This window comes from Culex pipiens, chromosome 2 (assembly GCF_016801865.2).
Source record: "Culex pipiens pallens isolate TS chromosome 2, TS_CPP_V2, whole genome shotgun sequence".
Taxonomy (NCBI): domain Eukaryota; kingdom Metazoa; phylum Arthropoda; class Insecta; order Diptera; family Culicidae; genus Culex; species Culex pipiens.
The window spans coordinates 8,162,652-8,185,019 of record NC_068938.1 but is presented as its reverse complement, the minus strand read 5'-3'; the positions used below and the strand labels follow the sequence as shown (position 1 = coordinate 8,185,019).

Genomic DNA, 22,368 nt, shown 5'->3' with positions numbered 1-22,368 from the left:
TGTCAAAATTGTCAAAATTGTCAAAATTGTAAAAATTGTCAAAATTGTCAAAATTGTCAAAATTGTCAAAATTGTCAAAATTGTCAAAATTGTCAAAATTGTAAAAATTGTCAAAATTGTCAAAATTGTCAAAATTGTCAAAATTGTCAAAATTGTCAAAATTGTCAAAATTGTCAAAATTGTCAAAATTATCAAAATTGTCAAAATTGTCAAAATTGTCAAAATTGTCAAAATTGTCAAAATTGTCAAAATTGTCAAAATTGTCAAAATTGTCAAAATTGTCAAAATTGTCAAAATTGTCAAAATTGTCAAAATTGTCAAAATTGTCAAAATTGTCAAAATTGTCAAAATTGTCAAAATTGTCAAAATTGTCAAAATTGTCAAAATTGTCAAAATTGTCAAAATTGTCAAAATTGTCAAAATTGTCAAAATTGTCAAAATTGTCAAAATTGTCAAAATTGTCAAAATTGTCAAAATTGTCAAAATTGTCAAAATTGTCAAAATTGTCAAAATTGTCAAAATTGTCAAAATTGTCAAAATTGTCAAAATTGTCAAAATTGTCAAAATTGTCAAAATTGTCAAAATTGTCAAAATTGTCAAAATTATCAAAATTATCAAAATTGTCAAAAATGTCAAAATTGTCAAAATTGTCAAAATTGTCAAAATTGTCAAAATTGTCAAAATTGTCAAAATTGTCAAAATTGTCAAAATTGTCAAAATTGTCAAAATTGTCAAAATTGTCAAAATTGTCAAAATTGTCAAAATTGTAAAAATTGTCAAAATTGTCAAAATTGTCAAAATTGTCAAAATTGTCAAAATTGTCAAAATTGTCAAAATTGTCAAAATTGTAAAAATTGTAAAAATTGTAAAAATTGTCAAAATTGTCAAAATTGTCAAAATTGTCAAAATTGTCAAAATTGTCAAAATTGTCAAAATTGTCAAAATTGTCAAAATTGTCAAAATTGTCAAAATTGTCAAAATTGTCAAAATTGTCAAAATTGTCAAAATTGTCAAAATTGTCAAAATTGTCAAAATTGTCAAAATTGTCAAAATTGTCAAAATTGTCAAAATTGTCAAAATTGTCAAAATTGTAAAAATTGTCAAAATTGTCAAAATTGTCAAAATTGTCAAAATTGTCAAAATTGTCAAAATTGTCAAAATTGTCAAAATTGTCAAAATTGTCAAAATTGTCAAAATTGTCAAAATTGTCAAAATTGTCAAAAATGTCAAAATTGTCAAAATTGTCAAAATTGTCAAAATTGTCAAAATTGTCAAAATTGTCAAAAGTGTCAAAATTGTCAAAATTGTCAAAATTGTCAAAATTGTCAAAATTGTCAAAATTGTCAAAATTGTCAAAATTGTCAAAATTGTCAAAATTGTCAAAATTGTCAAAATTGTCAAAATTGTCAAAATTGTCAAAATTGTCAAAATTGTCAAAATTGTCAAAATTGTCAAAATTGTCAAAATTGTCAAAATTGTCAAAATTGTCAAAATTGTCAAAATTGTCAAAATTGTCAAAATTGTCAAAATTGTCAAAATTTGCAAAATTGTTTCAACGTTTCGGCCTATTTTGCCACCTTCTTCAGGGTCACAAACTACAAAATCATTGTTTCAACTCACTTTTCCTTCGCTGCGTTCATCGCGTCCAGCTGCATCGCCTCGGTCATCCCGTCGGGCACGTCCGGAATGGTGGCCGCCCCGGCCGGCCCGCCGGGACTTCCGGCCGCCGCCGTCCGCTGCTGTTGCTGCTGGTGCAACAGATGCAGCTGGTGCAGACTGCTCTGGAGGTGATGGTGGTGCGGGTAATGCTCGGCCAAGATGGCCGCCGGTGGCGTCGTTCCGGCGGTGGTCCCATTGCTGGTGCTACCGATGCCGATCGCCGGCGGAACGCCTCCGCCGAGGGCCGCCGCACCGCCGGAACTTCCGTTGACGACGACATTTCCGGTGTTGTTGTTGTTGCTCAGGCCCGGCTTCTGGTACGGGTGCTTGGCCGCGTGCAACAGCTGGTGATGGTGGGCGGCCACGTATCCACCTAGCAGCACTTTGTTGCCGTTACTGTCCAGCAGGGTGGTGCCCGGGCCGGCTCCTCCCGGGGACGTTCCGACCGGTGGGGAACTCTTGCCGGATCCGGGCGAAATCTTGCCGGCCAACGCTTCCAACGAATTAAGCATTGTTGATTTTTTTTATTTATTTATTTTTTTTTTTGAAAGGAACACTTGCTTTTGCTTAATTTTTACTTGCGCAACGAGTAAACGGACACTTACACACAAAAATAGAAATAGGGACACAAAGGAAAGAAAACTAACTCGCACGAACACTCACGGAAAAAAACACGCACGCACGCAAAATAGAGAACACTCTCTTAGCCACGAGCACAATGAGAGGGGGGTGGCGAGCGGGGTACAAAATGAACACCTTTTTTTGCTATGCGGAAATGTAGAAATATACACGGGACTGGCTCCTCTCCCCTTTAAGCTTATTACGTTGCGCTTTTCCGAAGGATTTTCCTCACTCTTTTAGCTTTTCACACTTCTTTTTTACGGACGCTTCGAATCTTCCTCAAACGCTAACGCACAAACACTTGTTGCCGAAACCACACGGAAACACAATCAAGAAGAAGCTGAAAAAGAGACAGAAAATAATCTTATCTTAGATAAACTGGTCTGAACGTGTATTCTTTGTACGTGCGTCACGTCACTTGACTTCTTTCACTTCACTTCGTGCGCACAGGTAAGAAGCGTTAGTCCCTTTGTGAAACTCAGTTGGTGTCGCAGTGTGTGTGTGTGTGTTCTCTCCGGTTCTGAACAATCCCTTTCCCTATTTTTTCTAATCAAAGTAGGCGACTCACGACTCACGAGGATCGACAAGGACTACAGCGACGACGGATAACGCTAACGATAACGCTGAAACTCTCGCGACGGCGGCGGCGGTTGGATGTCGACGGTACGAGGCGGTGATTAGTACTAAGTGGGCGCGACGTTATCAACCTTTTGCCAGAGTCAGGTCGCCCAGGCCGTTGCGTACATACGTACAGTCGGAGAGTCGCGTTATCTATATTTGCTTTGGCCATAGAGGCAAGCTGGCAGAGGCATCGCAGCAGGCTGACTGGCTTTTTTATCTATCTGAAATGGAACGGAACCAAGTTGGCCAGTCATCCCAGGGCTGTGGAGTCGGAGTCGGAGTCGGAGCCGGAGTCGGTGGAGTCGGGTCTTTTTGGGGACCTGGAGTCGGAGTCGGAGTCGGAGTCGTCAAAACTCGAACAGCTGGAGTCGGAGTCGGAGCCGGAGTCGGCTAAATTTTAAGAGCTGGAGTCGGAGTCGGAGTCGGAGCCGAAGATTTCTGATAACCCGGAGTCGGAGTCGGAGCCGGAGTTATCTTAAATTCAACAAAAAATATGTTTTTTTATTGTTCAGTATTTCCTATAGAACAGCATAATTTAAAAATATCTTATATTTTTGATTGATTTATCAGATGCCATTATGTTTTTGAAGCTTTTTATTGTGATTGTAAAGCTCTAATTGTGTTATTACACTATAATCACTAAATGATAACCTCTTACCCAAGTATGTAGTATCATAATTTAAAAAATAATAAAAAAAATATTGGTTATGTAGTCAGACATATCTAATTGATTCTTGAATGCTTCCTTTTGCCTATATTTATGTGCCCTTTCAATTCAAATTTGACCAAATTTCATCCAGTTATTTCTGAAAAAGTACACACACAGTCATCTTTTATCCCGATAGCATATGTCTTGGAAAATTTAAGTTAAATCATTTTTTAGGAAAAAAATAGGTACATAAAAAGATTAAAAATAGTAATCACTGTTTTTGCAAATCGAAAAAGAGTCACTGACAGTTTAACTTTTGTAACAAATAATCAACGATAATAACAATCTCTTACTTGGAACTCAACATGCGCATTTTGTTTATAACTGAGTACAAGAAAATCAAAGTGTTGCATTTAAAATAATTGAAACTAACAAAAAATATCAAAAGAAGTTGCAACAAATTTTGAAATAATCATTGATTGTTGATGTTGATGTTGATTTTAGGTAAACTATTTTGATATCGTTGCAAATTATCGTTGAACAAATCTCAAGAATTCAGTACAAAAATTAACTAATAAAAAATGTATAGAACAAAATGTAGGATTTTAATTTATTTTTCAAATATTATAAAAAAGCAAATCAAAATATTATCAACTAGTACGAATTTTCTCATACTGTATGTCCCACGCCAATATGACGGAAGGTGATAATCATTGCATATCAATGTACCTTAAAAAATTAAATATTTGTGACCTAGAAAATATTTTACTTGTGGATATTTGTTCTTTATTAAATTTTAAGTTTTTTCATATATTTTGATGGAGGCGCAAGACCATTCATAAAGCTTCGTTCTAGGTTTCACGAAGTATCGTGAACCTCCTTTTTAAAGTATATAAAATTTTAAAATTAAAATAAATTAAAAAATTTCAGGGTAAAATATTTTTCATGTCACAGATATTTGAAAAGGACATCTTAAGCGTCCTTTCCACGAAGAAATTGTTTAGATACATTGATTTGCAATAATAATCTCCTTCAGCCATGGCGTGATGTCCATGTACGTCTTTAAAAAAAACAAAAAAAAATGTTTCGTTTAAAATTGTCATTTAAAAAACAAGGTGCCTGTCACTGTGCTTTTTACAAATGTCAGCCTGAAAGTGAGCAAATTGAATTTTATTGTTCAATAGTTCACTAACGCCAGTTTTCTTTAAGCTATTCATTCAAAAATAACAATTTAATATTTAAATTTATTAGCTTTGAAAAAATATTTTCAAATTTGAGGTTAAGCAAATAAATCCAAATTTACTTACAAAACTGTTATTTTCAAAATTCCTCTAAAACTGAAGATATTTTTTGATTTCTGTTTCCATTACGTATAAAATTTGTAACCTAGAAACTTTTTTTCCGTTTATTTACTTTACTTGTACTTAACTTTTTTTTTTTGAGAAAAACATGACGCTTAGAGAGTATTTAAATAATCCTATTTATCAATGTTTTAAAAATAATTAACTAATAATAGTTAACTAACTTTTGAAACATTTAAAATATGTGGAGTCGGAGTCGGAGTCGGAGCCAACCATTTGTTGAAAGCTGGAGTCGGAGTCGGAGTCGGAGTCGGCTATAGTTGGTAGGCCGGAGTCGGAGTCGGAGTCGGAGCCTACCATTTGTTGAAAGCCGGAGCCGGAGTCGGAGTCGGAGTCGGCTAGTCTGAGAAAGCCGGAGTCGGAGTCGGAGTCGGAGTCGTTTGAAATATGACCCGACTCCGCAGCCCTGCAGTCATCCTATCCGTAGTTGACACCACGGAAGGAAGGACGGATGGGAAGAACCACATGGCTACTTGGATGGGACGACGACAACGGTGACGACACTGACTGCAGAGAGAGAGAGAGAGAGGAGATGGTTTTTGGATTGGGAAATGGACGAAGAGGGCACAGATAACAGAAGGTGCGTGTGTGAGTTTGTTGTTTTTTCCTGGAGTTTCTTGTTGGGGTCTCTGTTGGTTTTTCTCGACGTTTGTGTCAAAAGTTGACGCATGTTTCGGGGTTGAACTGTTTTCAAGCAGGGTGTTGAGCGTTGGATACAACACAGTTCATGGATCGTTAAAAATAATACTTAAATCAAATGTTTTGAAAATTGTGAATTGAGTCAACCCCTCTAACAAAGTTTCACAAAAAAGTAAATCTCACATTTTTTCAACCATGTTTTTCAACAATGCCAAATCTCTTATCAGCACCCAGTCACGAAGCAACCTGCTCCGAAGATAACATTTTTGCTCCTACCTTGCTGCCAAAAAGTCACACGATAACCGCGTAGACAAACACAAAGTCAGCAGCAGAAGCAAAAAAACCTAAAAAAGTGCGTGCCGTTGACATTGTCCTGTGTCCGCACCCCCAGAAAAAAAATGTCCCGAAACTTGATAAGAAACGCCCGCCACGTGGTCCAAATAAAAGTCATGGCACTCTTTTTAATTATGTCAAGTCGTGAGCACACGCGGTCTTCCCTGAGTCGAGCTTCATGGCCACCTCCAGAACCGCTTGACATTTCAAGAGCACCTGAATGTATGCAATGTGACTCTCTAAACGTCTATTTGCACGTCAATTCTGGCTGGAAATTTAGTTCAAATAAGTCGAGGACTTGCAGGCTGCAGAGCAACAGAAGTGCCACCTGCCGATTCTTTTTTTCTCTTTGCGCTGCTAATTAAAAATAAAAAGGGCGAGCAAAAAAAAAAAAGAGATAAAACTCCGGGAAACCGTGAATGATGAGAATCATATCATTCTCGGGACTGTCGCCAATCTTTTTTTTTCGTCCTCCCACGGCACGGAGGGAAAACTCTCAAAACATCACTCCCGCTGCCGCTCTTAATTAATATTTCATAAGGCACTAATGAAAAAGCACTTCTGTAGCGAAAATCATCCTTCTCGATTTAGCGTGTGCACACACAGTTTTTCTTCTTCTGAGGAGGAGCAAAACTTTTCCACTGAACTTCAACTTCAGTCGATTGCAGTCTTCTGTGAGAAGTTGCAACGTTACTTTTGCTGTTACTGCTGCAGTGCTCTGACACATTTACTAATTGTTTTTCTTCGCCCTTTTCAAGAGTAGAGCTCCCACTGATTGTCCTAATTAAAGTGTAATTAGGATTACGAATCCTAAGAGAGAGTAATGAACTTAGTTAAAAATGACGCTTTAAAAGACGTAATAAGATTTTTTTGATCTTAAACCATTAAAAAAAAAGCAAATTTAAAAATCATCAAGATTATTGTTTCCTTTAAAACTTCAAATAATATAAAATAATTTGCCTAATTTTAATACATTTTTAAACAATTTACTACACTGTCTAAAAAAGATAATGTTTCAAATTTCCTCAAATTTCAATTCATTATTAATTTTAGTTAAATTAATACATTTTTAATCATTCAGACAAAACTAATCATTCTCATGTTGAAAAATAAGTAAGTAAGTAAGCAATCATTTAGAAAAATTAAGGCATTTTGTGAAATTGTAGAATTTAATAATTTGTTAAAAAAATTAAAGAAATTGTTAAAATTTATTACGAACTGACTGACAGTGTAAAACCTGTAAAGAAATGATAGAAATAGAACAGAAATTTAAGGAGGTTGAGAAAAAAAAATAAAACCTGAAGAGAAGAAACAAGACTAAAACATGAAAAAATAAGAAATTGTAAAATATTATAAAAGAGTTTAACGGAAATATATTTTTTTTTCAGCACACTTAATAATTTGAGACCAATTATCTTCAACTTTGCAGTTTTCTGGTATCAAAACATCATTTTCAGATAATGCAACAAAGGGAAGTGGATTGCAAAGTTTGATTTGAGTTAAAAATTACTTTTGAAAAGTCAAACACACATTATGTTATGCTTTAATTTAAGGTCATAGTAAGGAGAAAGAAATATTTTTTAGATAAATCGAAGAAATAAAAATAAATTAATAACAATTAAGAATCAGTCAGTCTGAAACCTACAATTCAAATAAATTAAACAGAATTAAAGAAATGGAAAGAAATCAATAAAATTTCCAAAAACTAAAATTTGAAACCTTAAATAAAATTGAAAAAAATAAATAAAAAAATATTATATTCATTATTTATTAAAACAAACATTTTTGTTTTTTTTTTTAAAGTTTAGTTAAAAATATTGAGAGAAATCAAAAAAAAGAAAAATGTGATAAAAATTATAGAAAATTAAAATAAGCTAAACAAAAAGAAAAAAAAACATTGCTGGAAAAATGGAAATAAAGCGAAAATAAATTACCAAAATTGAAAGAATTTAATATAAATTGAAAGAAATTTAAATATTTAAAAAATAATAGAGTGATTTTTTGAAGCTAAAATAGAAAGAAGTAAAATCAAACGAAACAATTTTTAAGGAATTATGAAAGAAATTGGTATGGAATTTTAAAACAAAAATTGGAAAAAAAATTGAATAACAATTTAAAGAAATTTTGAAAGAAAATTGGAAGACATTTCAAAGAAAATTAAGAGTAATTGTCAAGACCTTTGAAAGAAATTTGGCAGAAATTTTAAAGAAAATAGAAAGAAAACAAAAGTTTTTTCCTGATGGATGGAAATTTGAAAGTAATTGGAATGAAATTTGAAAAATATTGATAGAAAATTGAACGAAATGCATTGAATTTTTTTTTGGAATATTTTGAAAGAAAATTGGTTAGTAATTGATAGAAATTTGATACAAACTTGATTAAATTGGTAGAAAAAAATAAAAGAAATTTGAATGAAATTTGAAAACAATTTGAAACAAATTTAAAAGAAAAAAAATTGACTGAAATTTGAAAGAAATTTGAAAAAAAAAATAAAAAATTTGAATTTTTTTTAAAGAAATTTAGAAACAATTTGAAAGAAATTTGAAAGAAATTTGAAAGAAATTTGAAAGAAATTTAAAAGAAATTTGAAAGAAATTTGAAATAAATTTGAAAGAAATTTGAAAGAAATTTGAAAGAAATTTGAAAGAAATTTTAAATAAATTTTAATGAAATCTGGTAGAAATTTTATAGAAATATGAAAGAAATTTGAGAGAAATTTTAAATAAATTTGAAAAAAATATAGTAGAAATTTGAAAGAAATGTGAAAGAAATTTGAAAGAAATTATAGATAAATTTTAAATAAATTTGAAAGAAATTGGAAGAAATTTAAAATAAAATGGAAAGAAATCGAAAGACATTTTAAGAAATTGAAAGAAATTTAAAGAAATTGAAAGAAATTGAAAGAAATTGAAAGCAATTGAAAGCAATTGAACGAAATTAAAAGAAATTGAAAGAAATTGAAAGAAATTGAAAGAAATTGAAAGAAATTGAAAGAAATTGAATGAAATTGAAAGAAATTGAAAGAAATTGAAACAAATTGAAAAAAATTGAAACAAATGGAAAGAATTGAAAGAAATTGAAAGAAATTGAAAGAAATTGAAAGAAATTGAAAGAAATTGAAAGAAATTGAAAGAAATTGAAAGAAATTGAAAGAAATTGAAAGAAGTTGAAAAAAATTGTAAGAAATTGAAAGAAATTGAAAAAAATTGAAAGAAATTGAAAGAAATTGAAAGAAATTGAAAGAAATTGAAAGAAATTGAAAGAAATTGAACGAAATTGAAAGAAATTGAACTAAATTGAAAGAAATTAGATAAGTTAGAAATTGTATGAAGCAAACTAGGCATGAAGAGTCTGATTTAAGAATGAAATGTAATATAGATGAGGAAAATAAGTAATTACTTGGAACTAAAAAAAGTGCAAAATTTTAAAGAAATTTGAAACTTGGAAGAAATTTGAAAGAAAATGGTAATGGTAAGAAATTTGAAAGAAATTTGAAAGAAATTTGAAAGAAATTTGAAAGAAATTTGTAAGAAATTTGAAAGAAATTTGAAAGAAATTTGAAAGAAATTTGAAAGAAATTTGAAAGCAATTAGAAAGAAATTTGAAAGAAATTTGAAAGAAATTTGAAAGAAATTTGAAAGAAATTTGAAAGAAATTTGAAAGAAATTTGAAAGAAATTTGAAAGAAATTTGAAAGAAATTTGAAAGAAATTTGAAAGAAATTTGAAAGAAATTTGAAAGAAATTTGAAAGAAATTTGAAAGAAATTTGAAAGAAATTTGAAAGAAATTTAAAAGAAATTTGAAAGAAATTTGAATGAAATTTGAAAGAAATTTGAAAGAAATTTGAAAAAAATTTGAAAGAAATTTGAAAGAAATTTGAAAGAAATTTGAAAGAAATTTAAAAGAAATTTGAAAGAAATTTGAAAGAAATTTGAAAGAAAATTGAAAGAAATTTAAAAGAAATTTGAAAGAAATTTGAAAGAAATTTGAAAGAAATTTGAAAGAAATTTGAAAGAAATTTGAAAGAAATTTAAAAGAAATTTGAAAGAAATTTGAAAGCAATTAGAAAGAAATTTGAAAGAAATTTGAAAGAAATTTGAAAGAAATTTGAAAGAAATTTGAAAGAAATTTGAAAGAAATTTGAAAGAAATTTGAAAGAAATTTGAAAGAAATTTGAATGAAATTTGAAAGAAATTTGAAAGAAATTTGAAAGAAATTTAAATGAAATTTGAAAGAAATTTGAAAGAAATTGAAAATAGATTGAGTCAATATAGTAAGAAATTGAAGGAAATTGGAAGAACTATTCCAAGCTGTTTGCTAGAGAACTTCACTGTCCAAGCTTTCCCCACCCACCATCAAATGATTATTATTTTCCGTTCCATTTCCTGTTTGTTTTCCCCACCTCTCTCCTCCTTTTCCATCCCCGACCTCTCCTGTCAATTGCCTCGTCCAACGGCCCGGAATCGGAAGTTGCACGATCACCCCGTCAGAAACAAAACCGCCACCGAGAATCAGTTATAATAACTACCATCGTTAATTAAAATTTATTGGTTTGTTATCCTTCTCTGACTCGAAAGACTCGCTTTCTCCCCGTGGGGAGATTCCCTACATCTGTCCAAAGATCTGTCTGGACGTCTTGTCCGCCACTCGAACGTTGTCTCAAAACGGAACTGGACCGGGACCTCTGGCCACATCGAGTGGAAGAAAAAAGTGCTGTTTCATTGTCTGGAAAAGAGAAGAGAAAACAGAGAAAGAAATTAAATAAATTATTGAGCATTTCTTCATCATTTTCCGCTGCATTGATGGTTTTATTGCAAGAAATAAGGACGCGAACACTGCGAGATGTTTTGTGCTTGCCAGTGAATGTTTGTGTTTGTGATGCTGGGTTCGAGCCAGGATTCGATTGAGCAATGAATTAAAAATAATGACTTGGATGGAAAAGCTCTCTCTTTGCCTCGAAGGAAGCGAGATTGATTGTTTTTGAAAAGAGTGGATTTTATTTGAAATGACAGTCTATTTCTAGATTGAGAGAAATTTGTAACAGTTGGTCGAATTTGATACAGTGGTGGTTATCGATTAAGTTGAATATTCAATTTGGAAATAATATTTGCTTATGTCAATCAACCATCATAACTTGAACAAATATTATTCTCCAATCAATCAATTGCCTGTATTGAAACCTTCAATTTTGAACCCCTCTAGAATATCAGTCCATTGATTCACCCTCAACGTAGACAACTCTAAACACATTTCCCAACAATCAATCTAATCGAAATGTAATTTATTCTACTAAAAATAATACACCAGCAAAAATCACCCTCCATTTATGTTTTCTGTGGCAGGTTTTTGTCATTGTGCTGCCATCACCACTGCACACGCCATCTAATGGTAAAATTCAATTTCTATTATTAAATTTAATGACAGATTTCCATTTCGCTTTTCTGCGCGTCTCTTCTTCCTCTGAAAGCACCAATTTGACTTAGCTCAGGCTAAGCTTTCTCCCTTTCCCCACAAACCTCCACTTTATTTTGTCCACACCTTGGCAGCCTTGCGTGGGGAAAGAAGAGAAAAGCTCGACGACGACGCCAGGCTCAACTTAACTTAATGACTTCGTAACGAAGTTGGGACCGGTGCCGCGCGGTAACCACCCTCCCCTAAGGTTTTGTGTTTGGAGAACAGTGAAAATTTTGTTTGAATAAAATGAAACAGAAAAACAGAAACAACAGAAACAACAGAAACAACAGAAACAACAGAAACAACAGAAACAACAGATACAACAGAAAAAAACAGTGTTTCTTGTTTCTTGTTTCTTGTTTCTTGTTTCTTGTTTCTTGTTTCTTGTTTCTTGTTTCTTGTTTCTTGTTTCTTGTTTCTTGTTTCTTGTTTCTTGTTTCTTGTTTCTTGTTTCTTGTTTCTTGTTTCTTGTTTCTTGTTTCTTGTTTCTTGTTTCTTGTTTCTTGTTTCTTGTTTCTTGTTTCTTGTTTCTTGTTTCTTGTTTCTTGTTTCTTGTTTCTTGTTTCTTGTTTCTTGTTTCTTGTTTCTTGTTTCTTGTTTCTTGTTTCTTGTTTCTTGTTTCTTGTTTCTTGTTTCTTGTTTCTTGTTTCTTGTTTCTTGTTTCTTGTTTCTTGTTTCTTGTTTCTTGTTTCTTGTTTCTTGTTTCTTGTTTCTTGTTTCTTGTTTCTTGTTTCTTGTTTCTTGTTTCTTGTTTCTTGTTTCTTGTTTCTTGTTTCTTGTTTCTTGTTTCTTGTTTTTTGTTTCTTTTCCGTTATTTTATTTTTATTTTATTGTTTAGTTTTTCAGTGTGCATCTTTCACTAGAATTGTCTGCGCCCAGAATGGCAGCCAAAGCTAACAGAGCTTTTTCCCCTTAATGTTCCCATTATTCAGTATTTTTCGTCACCACCCCATCCACGTTTTATGGTAATAAAGTTTACCGGTGACATGCACACATACGCGTGTGCACACACACACAAGCTCACTCGCCGGCTTTCGTCACACGAGTCCTGTGCCACACAAAAATGGTAGAAAAATGGCCTCGTGTGTGTCACCAATAAAGGTAGATTAGAGGTTCGCGTTTAGTTTTTGTTTCTTTCGACACTGTGACAAAAGTTTCAAGAGAATTCAACTAGTTTCGCCCATAAAAACAAAGTGACAATTTCTCACAGTGCACCACCGAACGAAAAAAGTAGTAGGCGATGACGGTCGATAGGAGACCCGCGGATTGACATGCTATCATCGACGTTTCCCCCTAAGAAAAACATGGAAGCAATGGCTACTTGGACCTCACCTGAGGGGGCAGGCAAAATGGGCCAAATTTGTGCTTGTGTGTTCCCCCCAGGGAAGGAGGACACGTAACTAACCGGGACATTGTCCGGCCACGCAAGGCGCACAAATTGATTAAATCAATTTAATGAAATTCCAATCGAAGTTGTTGCGTGGGACGGGGGATAAAAATGGCGAAATCCTCTTAAGGGATGTCGTGTTGGTGGCTTGTTAGGAATAATTTGAAGTTCTTTTGGCTTGAGTTTGGGGAATTAAATGGAAGACATTTGAATCATTCAATAATTAAATTGATCAAATTATGAAAATTGCCTAAAAGGGTAAATTTCCTCCCCAAAAAACATCAAAAGACCAAATTTCAACTCAAGTGACCCACAAATTTGCGCCTAAATGAAGGAAAAAGGCACCTCAAAAGATTGTCACCAAGGACAACCGTGACCTTTCTCCGCTTTCATTTGATATTTCCTAAAATGAAACCGATTTGATACAAGAACAAACAATGTTGGCGAAATAAAATTGCTGTCCCTTGACCCTCGCTCCAACTGACAACAAACAAAAAATGATAACGGCCATAACCGAGAATTGAGGGGATTTCTCTGTCGAAAAAAAAAAGCCAAGGGAAAACTGTAACTATACCGTGCGCCAAACAAATCACAAAAAAAGAAGGTCCGGAAAAATCTCATGTGTGAGGATGGGGTGGGGAGGAAAATCTCGTTCACCTAATGAAAAGGGCATTATGAAGAGTTCCACTTTTCCACTCGCAATTCGCTTTTCTCTTCTTTTTTTTCGTCGGCATTATTACGATGAGAGTTTGTTTTCCGTTGTTTGAGCTTTGGGAGTCCACTTTTTTCTCTCTCTATGTTTGTTTTGTAAAGGAAATGCGCGAGGAAAAAGGGGTGGAAATTTGCTGACAAAAACTGCGGAAGGGTTGAAATATCGAAAGCAAACATGGGCCAAGGATAAATAATCTTTTGAAAGCAACAGGAAACGCTTAAATATTGGGTCATTTTCGGGAAAAAGGGTTGTTTGTCTTGAAGATGATTGAAAAATAAGAATTTAACAATGCGGGCTCTGCAGGAGCTGGTGATGAAATACCAATGTAGCAGCACGCTTGTGACAAATACAACATGTAGTGCGACATTTATGACAGGTTGGTGACATATCATGTTGCAGAGGGCGTTTTATGATTCTTTTGATTGTTTGTATTTTTAACAACTGGAGTATAGAATCTTCAAATAATGTTTGGGGTCATACATAAACCACGTGGACACTTTTTTTTAAATTGCATACCCTCTTGTGGAAAATTATCCATTTAAACATGTTTTTATAAGAAGCGTGAACAATCGCCAACTCCACCCATCACAAGTATACACGTGGTTTATTGATGACCCCTTTGCACCTTAGAGTTTAACCCTCTAATGTCCAATTTTTTTCAAAGATTATATTTTTTCCCGTTTTGAAGAGAACATTTTGAGTATTTTTACCACTTTATTCAATTTTGTGCTTGTTTTTCAGATTTTTTATTATTCTATAGATTAGTTCTTCAAGATCTCGCAAATTTTGTTTTTTGCGATTTAAATTTTGTTTATTTGGAGGTAGCTTTGTTTATGTCAAAAGAAGTCATTTAGCATGATAAGTTTTTCCATACAAGTCTGCATACATATTTTTTTTGTAATTTGAGAAGGAATTTCCTGTTTGATTTGATTTCTTAGACAAAGTTGTAGGTTATGATTATGAATTTTCAGAAAAAAAAGAAACACGAAAAAAATACAAATAAATTCATACAACTTTTTTTGACTGCAGGTTGAATTCTGAAAATAAGTATTTTGTTATTTTCGATTTTTTTTATATGATTTAGTTTTAGTTCTGGGGACTTAAAAAGAAATATTTGAAGCCAAAGTGCGTGCTGGTGTAAAATCTGATTAAGGAGATATATTTTTTTTGAAAAATAGTAAAAATCTGAGCAAAAAATTGTCACATATTTTTTTGCATCAAAATTTAATTTGAAATAGAAGAGTTCTTTTTTTTTAAAATGAATTTACTGTTTGCAAGTTATAAGGCTGGAACAATTTTTTTCTAATCGTTTTAACGTATTTTAGGGGGAGCAAAATAAAGTTAATATTAAAATTCAAGCCCAACCTAACAAATTGTTGAGCAAAAAGTATCACAAAATACTTTATACAATATTACAGTTCTACTACTACACAAAATTAGCAAAATATCAATGAATTTACAAAAAAAATATCCCTTTTGATTATGTATTTGAAATAGTTTTAGACCAATTATACATGTTTTTTGAATTAAAATTTGAATTATCAGCACAATTATATTTGCCTTTGATTTTTTTTGATGAATTTTAGAGGGGGACCTCACAGGCTTACCAAGAATTCGAATAGATGAAAATGAATTTCTCTAAGTGTCACATCATCAGCCTGTAATTTTCAAATGTCCATATCTCGGAAAATATAAACTCTATTCGGAAAATATTAGTTCGATTTTAATGTTAAAAAATGAAACTTTTGCGAAACTTTCTGATCTTTACAATAAATATAATTTCAACATTTTAAAATCTTGCTTAACTTTTGAAAAGGTCTACAAATAGATAATTTTCCTCAGTTCTTAATTTAGACCAAATTATAAAACCTATGAAAAAAATTGAATCGATCGGAAAATTTCGCCAAAGTTTCAAGATATCGTCAGTTGAAAATTACAGGCTAATTAGGTGATACTAAAAGTAGTTGTTTAAATCAATTTGAACTCTTTGAGTGGCTATCATTATTAATTATATTGTTAACCCTCTACTGTCCAAATTTTTTCTTTCAATTATTTTTTTATTTTTCGTGTGTTCAGAAGGTAATTTTGAGCAACTTTTGTTCTACGAAAAACATTACTTCTCTTGTTTTATGTTTTTCTTGTTTTTCAATTTTTTGCTCGTTTTTCACATTTTTTGCTGTGGAATGGCACCATTATCATTTAAGTTGTAAAAAATGCATAAAGGCATAGATTGCACCATGTGAAAAACAAGCAAAAAATTGAAAAGTGGGTGCAAAAATAAAACAACAAAAACATAAAACAGGAGAAGTAAAGTTTTTCGTAGAACAAAAGTTGCTCAAAATGACCCTCAGAAAAGGGGGAAAAAATCGAAAAAAAAATTGGGCAGTAGAGGGTTAAATTGATTAAAAAGTGGATTTATTCTCGATACATTTGAACTTGATTCAGAAATTCTAAAGAAATAGGTCACCCCCGCAACATGTGCAAACAAACACGTGTAACATTATTGATGCAAGGTGAAAAAGAAATCGAAAAATCAACAACAACCTCAACACAACACAAGTCATTGTGTGTCGCACGACCATCGACGTCCTCGTCACCCACAGGTGACATTAATAATTCATGGAAAATAAAATCGAAAATTTAATAAACCATTTTTTGTTGTAATTTCCTGCTCTCGATGACAAGATTTATGATGTTTGTGCGTTCTGAACTTTTGCACGATCGCAAACGTGCAATGTTGACAAAGTGAAGTTGAAAAAAAAACATAATTATTCTGTTTGTTTTGTAAAGCAGGGACAACTTTATTCCACCCACTGAACAAGAATGGGTGGCGAGCGAGCTTTCATGTGCAATTGAGCGATTATGAAACTATCCAAAATCAATAGAACGAAACCGATTAAGGTTGAGTGGGTTCTCGAAAACAAAACAAAAAAAATGAAGAATCCAAAATTGATAGATTGACTGTGCTCATGCAAACTGCAATTCGAGAGCGTCATCAATTGACGTGGACACTTGAGGGTTACTTGGGGTTGAGGGGGTGAAATTCCCAGACAGTGTGGAATTTTGACTCCCTCCAAATTTCTATTCGATTTCATCGCCTCCTCCCCCAAAACCACGAGAGATATCAGGTAGCGTGTCGCCCAAATTTCGTGACCCCTTCAGACGACAACAGTTTTGTGTGACATGGAACGGGGGAATTTGTAATTTGTTTTGTCGAATAACTACTGCAAATTTTAAACTTTTCCATAATTTCGTTGCCGGCCTTACTTTAAAAATGAACAATTTTACCTTTTTTAAAGTAATTGTTTGTTGTCAATTTCCCCTAAAATATTGCATTTTTTTTCCTTCTCAATATCCCATCGCCAGGGTTCAATCCACTGGAAATAACACTCCTTATTGATTCGGCTAGAATAGTGACAGTGTGGAAAAAAAAAACAGACATCCAATCACAAACACAATACTGAAATTCAAACAACAGCAACTGTGGTGGCATCACTTTCGGCCTACAGGCAATATTTGAAGAAGACCAAACAACCAACAGAGTCAGAGTCAGACACGACAACAGTCAGTGATAGTTCGTCGCAACTCTGAGTTTTTTGCTGTTGCTTTTTCGCATTTGAGTTGTTCTCTAATCTCGCAGCATCCAATATCCTGGGCCAGTGGCAATGGTGGTTTTGGTGCGATCGCGATAACCTCGCCGCCTCCGCGCTGGCCAAATTCCATTTCCTGCGAGAAAAGGCCATTTTGAGAAGCGTGTTTTTTGTTTGTAGGTTTTTCTGCGATGCCCAGGTAGATGCAAAAGTTCACGCATGAAAGAGAGAGGGCATCGACCTCCGGACACGACGGCAATTTCCGACTGTGGAGTTGAGGGGATTTGGTTGTTTTTTGTTGTTGTTTCGATTTGCGATGTAACTTTTGGTGAAGCTTTTGTGGCAAACAATAGAGACTAAAAATATTGTTACTTTATTCAAAACTGAGAACTTCCATATTTGTATTTTATTTTGTTTTCTATTCTAAATATGAAATGACGAAATGTTATATAAAATAAGTTAATTATGAATAAACATGATTTCCATCCATCTTGCAAAACGATGTTATCCAAAATGTAATGAACAAAAAATTTCCTCAGAGCATAAATGAAAACAAATCTTGTTCATGCCGAAACTATTTTTCTATTATTTATTTGTTTTTGATAAAAAATATTATAATTATTTACAAATAATGCAATAGTTATCTACAACATATTCTCGGCTTTGAATAGGTTTAGAATGAAATCAGCTTGAATAAAAAAATATTAATTTTTGATAACGTTAAAACATTTTTAAAAATGTTTTTTTCTCTTAAGGATAAATTTGTAGTCTAACAGAAACATCTTTTTTTAAACATTTAAATATGCAAAATAAACAAAATTTGTAATTATTTTGGGGGATAAGTATTCAGTTTCAGAATATTTGTAGATCATTTAGCGAGAAAACTTTTTTTTTAAATAAAATTTCGATTTATTGTGAGGACGAAAAATAAGATTCATCAATCTTGAAGTAATTGAAACTAACATTGAACAAAATTAAAAAAAAAATCTGAAAAAGCCAAAGTTTTGATTATTAAATTCAACAAACGAGCAATTCTGTAGCCCTTGCAATTTTTTAGCGATTTTTATATACGTCAATTTCGATTTGGGTGAACATTTTTCCATCGATTCTTCATGATTGAATAAGTTCTTCGCATCATCATTAGGGCTAGTGATTTTTCACGGCGAAAAAAAAAAGTCCGCGGGATGCCAAAAATGCCAAAAAAAATCGCAAAATTGTGATATTTAAGAATAGTTGTGCACAGGACAGTTACTGGAAAAGTTAGCAGTTGTTTGAGATACAAAATATTACCGCCTGACACAAAAATGTTTGACAGTAAAAAATAAAAGCTTAATTTCGTGAAATTTTGTGAACTTTTTATTAACCCTTTCGAGCCTGAATTTTCAAAAAAATATTTTTTAATCTAATGATGGGAAAATGATTCTTAAGACCATACGAAAATTATAGGCTAGTTTTGAAAATTTTCATTTTTGGGTCATATATGACCCATCAGGCTTGAAAGGGTTAAAGGAATTTACGTTTCAGCCAAACTCATTTTACTGTGGTTTTTGAAATTTAATTTGAAAAACTATCTTTAAACGAAGTACATCCTTCAATATCTAAAAAAAAAAATCACAACTAATCGATAAATCTACTAAAAGTAAAATTAGTATAATAAAGATATTACATTTTGTTTGCAAATGGTTTTCAGGAAAAGGCTAATTTGAGTATTTCAAAACTGGTTTGGTCAAAATTTTATTTAAAACATTTTTTTTAACATTGGTTTAATGAGTCCAGAAAATTAGAATATAATGCAAAGTGTTTAATTTTTTTTTATAACAGCATAAAAAACCTTTTTTGTAAACAAAAATGTTGTCAGACTTTCCTTGCAATTTGTTCATTTTTATTAAAATAAATTTGACAGTGCTCCAAAAATAAATACTCAACTGCTTTGCGGTCTCTTTCTTTGCAGTTTTGAATAACTTTTTTTTTTCATTCTTTATGAAATGTTATAAAAGACAAAAAACGTTTATGTGTTATAACATGCTTTGAACATCAAATTGTATAATCGAAGGCATTTTACAGCCAAAGCTTATTTCTCTGGAACTTTTCGTAATACATTGTAATGAACAATATTTTCAAAAAATTTGTCTCAAAGTGCCTGTTAAAATCTTGTGGATTGCTTGAATAAAAAAAACTCCATGTTTAAATACACTTAGGGACAATTTGTTAATTAATTAATTAGAATTTCGCGGTATTTACGAAATTTCACGGTCAGGGGCAAATTTCTCGGATTACGCGGCTTCCGCGAAATCGCGAAAAATCCCTATTCAACCTTTTTTTTCTGATATTTAATGTTTAAAAGTTAAACTCGTTTGGAAATCAATTAAAGCAATTTTTATGTGAGTTGAAAAACCGCATTAAAAGTTTCCATGAAATCATGGGTAGCACTTGAAAAAACGCAATTTTCGTAATTTTATTCTTTGCATGGCCAAATGGTCATATTCAGCATCCATAGCATCGGATCAACAACGCCGAAAAACAACATTTTTTTACAGCTTTTGAAATATTTTCATTTCAAAGATTAACAAGGATGGCACCACTTCAAGATACTGAAATTTTAACCTTGCAAATGGCTTTTAATGAAAAGCGTTGCATTCTATCTAAAATTCACAAATTTCTTTTCGAATTCAAATTCAATTTGACATCCAAAAATGATTTTTAAGAGCATTTCTGGTGAATTTTCGATACTTTCCGAACTTTTAAAAAATATAACTTACTCAAAAAAAACGATGATTATACCTTTTATATATTGAATGCTTGCTATTTTTTCCACTAAAAAAATGAAAGTCAAATGAAATCAAATGAGGTAAAGTTTGTCAAAAACGAGTAAAATAAAGAGAATGAATATTTTTTTACCGTGAACCTTTTTTCCGAATAACCCTTTCCGAAGACACCAAATCGATCAGAAAAATAATTCTTAAGGTACAGATTTTCGATCATTTTCGTAGCACTTTTCTGTGGACAACCCTCAAATTTTTTTAGAGAAAACAAAATTATTTTGACCTAAGAATCCATGTACAGTGTTTTATTGAAGTACAACAATACAAAAAAAAAACAATGTAAAAACACAAATACATAAATTCAAATTCAGGATACAAAAATTGTAAAGAATTGTTACCTTCAGTTCATCAAATTAATTAGAAAATTCGTTCTTGAGAAACAGATTATCGAGCATTTTCTACAAAATACTAGTTTCTTTGCGAAATAAATGGAATTTTGTCGTTTTATGACCTCTTAACCTCAGACCTCTTATAAATAACATTATTAATGCAACTCAAAATCAGTATTTTGTCGATGTTGTTTGCACTTCAACTTTGATTGGTATCATAAAAAAATCCTTGATTCCAATTGAAAAATTTATATTTCATGAATTTTGAAAAAAATAATAAAAATTATTTGCACAACACAAACAGTTTTACCATTTCTTAATCAATTACTCATGCAACAAAGAAAACTTTCAAGTATCCTTCAAAGCAGATTCATTCCATCAGCTTTCAACTCCCAATTTCCAAAAGCCTCCACTCGCATCAAATCCCCGATTACGAGTCATTTCAATTCAACTCAATCTCGTTAATCCTCCAAAATCTGCCAGAAGATTACACGAGCTTCGGTCGGAGTACTGAGCCCAAAAACAAACAGGGAAGGCGAGCAAAAAAACCTCATCAGCTTTTTGAAAAAAAAAAAAAAAAAAACAAACAAACAAAAATGTAGGTCAATTCGCACATCAGCTGAGTGCCATCCCGCCCGATTACGCACGTAATTTGACGCTTCACAGCTGTAAGATAATGTCACCCCCAAAAAAATTCGAGCGCGCGAAAAAAAGGTGTCATTTTTGTCCAGTGTGTGATGCACTCATTGAAGGATCATTAACCCGTTCGGTGGAGGACTCTTCCCACTTTCGAACAAAGATCCGTCAGTTGATCCCAATTTTATTGATTTTATCTTTTTCTCAATTTTGGAAGCCTCCCACTTTTGAGAAGGGGTTTCGCGCCCCAAAACAGTGAACCGGCGGCGGCCAGCGTCTGTGGCCCACCAAAAACGAGATAAATAAATGATAAGCAAATAAATGAAAATTTAAATAAATAACCCCAGCGGCGAGTGGGGGCAGGAGCTAAGGAGCCTGTGGAAAGGAGGTGAAATTTGATTAATTTTGGTGCATCTTGAAAAAAGCTCGAAACTAAGAATCAAGATTTAAAAATGTTGTGCTCCCACCTTGATTAAACAACCTTGACATTTTGACAGCTCTCGACAATTTCACTTCCTTGTCACAAGTTTCTTTAAGCCGGGAAAGCGCGTCCGCGTGCGTTGGTGTGCGGTTTTTCGGCGGGGAAATTTAATGGAAAAAGTGAGAGAGGCTCAAACAGTGGGCCGGCTCCCCGCCGGAACGAACCGGAAATGGCTTCGTTTGTCGACGAATCTGACGCGACGACTCTGACTGGTGGAAATTTCGAGCGCGCGTGAAAAACTAAATTGCCTATACGATGATAAATGGCGGTAATAATTGGAAAATAAATGGGCTTTCGATTATATTTTCGGCGCAACAAATTGGAATTATCCAATTGGAAGTTAATTTTTGGCTGCCTGCTGATTGTGTGTGAGTGTGTGTGCGTCTGTTTGGGTGCCCTTTTGTGGCGAGGGTGCTGCTCATTTCAGGGCAAACAATTGTGAACACTCACATACTCGCATCGACAGGGGGTTGAACTTCCCCCTCACTTTTTAAGGGTTCAATTGGAGATTCGAACGATTGTTCCTCGATTAATTGATAGAAAAGTATATGATATGATGATTGTCGGCAGTAGATAAATAAGTGTCATATTTTACTTTCATATTTCGATTTTTTCAATGAACTACTATTAAAATTAAAATTTAAATTTTATATCAACTTTTCATATTTTATTTGCGATTTTCTGGATAATTGTGATTTTAAATTTTAAGATCCATGTTTTCAAAATTTATTTAAAAAATACGGCTTAAAAATGTACATGAACTCCGTTGGGACCATCCATTAACCACGGGGACATTTTTTTGGAAATCTCAATCCCCCTCTCCCCCCCCCCCCCTCGTGGACATTTTTTTATGGATGTTCTATTTCAAATTTTCTCAAAAAAAAATCTCAAATTTCATCGAAAAAAAAAACTTAATTAATCAGTTTTGAACGATCACAAATCGATTTTCAAACATTTTATGAAACAATCTCTCCAAAAAAAATATATAAGGGGACTTTTGCAACGTGTTAGATTTCATATGTGGGTATTTAACAACATCGTATTGCTTCTTCCTTTGCTTGATTTGAATTGTTT

General features: G+C 32.7%; 1 protein-coding gene across 2 annotated transcripts in view; it reads right to left on the bottom strand.

The window, feature by feature from the left end:
• Positions 1 to 22,368, bottom strand: part of LOC120412659 (CUGBP Elav-like family member 2) — a 447,077-nt gene that overhangs the window by 383,327 nt on the left and 41,382 nt on the right. For both annotated transcript variants that reach the window (XM_039573218.2, XM_039573219.2), the window contains exon 2: positions 1,621 to 2,620. In XM_039573218.2, coding sequence (XP_039429152.1) covers positions 1,621 to 2,171 — 551 coding nt within the window. In that variant the 5' untranslated portion in view covers positions 2,172 to 2,620. The remainder of the gene's footprint in view (positions 1 to 1,620; positions 2,621 to 22,368) is intronic.